General features: G+C 37.5%; 1 protein-coding gene across 1 annotated transcript; it reads left to right on the plus strand.

Annotated features, from left to right (window-relative positions):
* The first annotated feature begins 1,226 nt into the window (after nucleotides 1-1,226).
* Nucleotides 1,227-3,243, plus strand: LOC114167554 (beta-conglycinin beta subunit 1-like). Its single transcript, XM_028052654.1, has 6 exons — nucleotides 1,227-1,624; nucleotides 1,700-1,875; nucleotides 1,957-2,037; nucleotides 2,128-2,427; nucleotides 2,521-2,818; nucleotides 2,903-3,243. The coding sequence occupies exons 1-6, from the start codon at nucleotides 1,291-1,293 to the stop codon at nucleotides 3,082-3,084; spliced, it is 1,371 nt and encodes a 456-aa protein (XP_027908455.1). The 5' UTR covers nucleotides 1,227-1,290; the 3' UTR covers nucleotides 3,085-3,243.
* The last annotated feature ends 233 nt before the right edge of the window (nucleotides 3,244-3,476 follow it).

Genomic DNA, 3,476 nt, shown 5'->3' on the forward strand with positions numbered 1-3,476 from the left:
AAGGAATAACATGTTCTCCTGCTAATATTCTTTCTTAATACTCAACATTTACTTTCTTCCTTGTTGTCCATATAAATCTCAAGTTAGAATTAGTGTTTCCTTCTTTTTTACAAGTTTAAATTCATAATATTTCTTGCACTAATTATTTTTAAATTATAACACTCTTAATCAATACGAGTGAAGAAATGTATTGGCAAAATTTAAGAAATAACAGTATGGCAAAGACAACGTTATAAAATAGTATTAACAATTAAATGAAAAATCTGGTAATTAAAACATATGAAGAGTGTTACTGTAAGAGGGGTTCATTAATTAGAATCCAGACAACTTCGATTCTCAAAATCTCACAGTGGAGTCACAAGCATTTTTTATTTTTTTTCTAAGAACAAACTACAAAAAAACTTGGTGTATATTAGTTTTCTCCAAAGCACGCGTCTTTCACTGTCTCCGTGCCTACATAAATACAGCAATTTGTAGCAGAAACAGCAACCAAATGAACTCCAATACATCATATAGGTTTTAACCATTGCGCATATGTTCAATAGCCTAATACACATACTATCCTGATATCAGTCGTTGCATGGTAAAAAAGATGGCACTGTGACAGTCATTACTTTTTTTCTTTTATTTACCAATATTAGTTAATATTTTTATAAATAGACAGAGTTAAATTCAAAATTTCTCTCACTTTTTATAAACACACTAAATTAATTTTATAATTCTTAAATATTAGTAGAAAAAGCTGAAAGTCTTTCTCTAATTTTACCTCTAAACCATCTTATATCATTACCTTGATATAAAGTCCATGAATACGATTACGGTGCGCTGACGTAGCACTGTGCAGTCTTTTGGATCATGCATGCGAAGAGCAAGAAAAATCCAATGAAGACAGAGAAAAGACAAAACAAAGAAACAAAACGCATGCACACTACCCCACTCAACTTATTCACATCCCGTTCGCCACGTCCATGAACGTCTAAATGCCATGCACTGCAACACGTGCTCAACATGCACTTCAAATCGCTCACCATCTCAACTCATACACCAACACATTGCCTAGTTCTTCGTCCACACCCAATGAACGCAATCCACCTTCACCATCATCACAAACCACTCTATCTCTTCATCTTATCTTCAATTCAACACACGTCAATCTGCATGCAATCCATGTCCATACGTGTTATCAAGAGCCCTCGCACAACTAACTATAAATACCCATCTTCGCTCCATGTTTTCATCATCCATCAAGTGTTGTATTACAACTCAGCATATATTCACTAATACTATACTATGATGAGAGCAAGGGTTCCACTTCTACTGTTGCTGGGAATTCTTTTCCTGGCATCAGTTTCTGTTTCCTTCGGCATTGTACACCACGAGCACCAAGAAAGCCAACAAGAGTCACGAGAACAAAATAACCCCTTCTACTTCAGCTCCGATAGGTGGTTCCACACTCTATTCAAAAACCAATATGGTCATCTCCGGGTCCTCCAGAGGTTCGACCAACGTACGAAACAAATTCAGAATCTTGAAAACTACCGTGTTGTAGAGTTCAAGTCCAAACCCAACACCCTCCTCCTTCCTCACCATGCTGATGCCGATTTCCTCCTAGTTGTCCTTAATGGTAAGTAATCAACTAATCAATAATCACTACTCACCCAACATCATCACACTTGCTTAATCAATTTGTTAATTACAGGAAGAGCCATACTCACCTTGGTGAACCCTGACGGCAGAGACTCATTCATTCTTGAGCAAGGCCATGTTCAAAGGATCCCTGCAGGAACCACTTTCTTTTTGGTTAACCCTAACGACAACGACAATCTCAGAATAATCAAACTCGCCATACCCGTTAACAACCCTCACAAATTTCAAGTACTGCCTTCTGTGATTCCATACTATAACTGTTTTTATTCTAACTTTCAATTTCTCTCTAAATAAATGTTTCTCCTGTAGGACTTTTTCCTATCTAGCACAGAAGCTCAGCAATCCTACTTGCAAGGGTTCAGCAAGAATGTTCTAGAGGCCTCCTTCGATGTAAGCAAAAACACAACATCTAACTATATATTTGTTTAATGTCAGACTTGTTGAATGATAGCATTATATATATTTGCACGTTTTTTGTAGAGTGAGTTCAAGGAGATAAACAGGGTTCTGTTTGGAGAGGGACAGCAACAACAAGGCGAGGAGAGTCAGGAAGAGGGAGTGATTGTGGAACTCAAAAGGGAACAAATTCGCGAACTGCTCAAACATGCCAAATCTGGTTCAAGGAAAGCCCTTTCCTCCTCCCAAAATGAACCACTCAACCTGAGAAACCGCAAACCCATCTACTCCAACAAATTTGGAAGGTGGTATGAGATCACCCCGGAGAAAAACCCCCAACTCCAGGACTTGGACGTCTTCATCAGTTCTGTGGATATGAAAGAGGTAACTGAGTTCTATTATTCACTGTCGTCTTAATTATAAAATCTTAGTACTGAGACACTAATTGAATAATGGTTTCTTTTTTAAAAACTTTAGGGAGGTCTTCTTGTCCCACACTACAATTCTAAGGCCATGGTGATGCTGGTGATGAACAGAGGAGAAGCAAACATTGAACTTGTTGGGCAAAACCAAAACCAACAACAACAGAAGCAGCATCAGCAAGAAGATGAAGAAGAGGAAAGTTGGGAAGTGCAGAGGTACAGTGCTGAGTTGTCTGAAGACGATCTATTTATAATCCCAGCAACTTATCCTGTTGCCATCAACGCTACCTCCAATCTGAATTTCTTTGCTTTCGGTATCAATGCTGAGAACAACCAGAGATACTTCCTTGCAGGTATATATTTATACTCTTGTTTTGTGTTTATGGGTGATGGGGTTGTTTATTTACAATTGGTAATGTGTGATTGAAAACTTGAAGGTGAGGAAGACAATGTGATAAGCGAGATACCTACAGAGGTGTTGGATTTAACGTTCCCTGCGTCTGGTGAGAAGGTTGAGAAGCTGATAAAGAAGCAGAGCGAATCTTACTTTGTGGATGCACGGCCTGATGAAGAACAGAAGGATAGGAGCAAGGGAAGAAATGGTCCATTTGTGTATTGAATAAACATGAAGTAAAATGTGTGTATGGTGTAAGAGCTCATGTAGAGAGAACATGGAAATATGTTTCGGATCATGTACCAATAAATGAGCTCCACCTCTCACTCCTTGTATCAATAAACAAATGGAGCATATATAAATGATGCTTGTGTTTTATCTTAACTCTCTGTTTTTCTGCTAAGCTAATTTCATGGTTGGCTGGTCGGGGTAACAAAATACTAAAATATATGTTTTTTTGCTAAGCTAATTTGATGGTTGGCCGGTACCAAAATACTAAATTATATGAATAGCGAATGAAATGATACAAATTTTATAAACCACGCACTTAAGATAATAAATAGAAACCTCCTATATCTTTTGGAGCAGTGATATTTTGATATTTATATCGATAAAAG

Source organism: Vigna unguiculata, chromosome 10 (genome assembly GCF_004118075.2).
Source record: "Vigna unguiculata cultivar IT97K-499-35 chromosome 10, ASM411807v1, whole genome shotgun sequence".
NCBI lineage: Eukaryota > Viridiplantae > Streptophyta > Magnoliopsida > Fabales > Fabaceae > Vigna > Vigna unguiculata.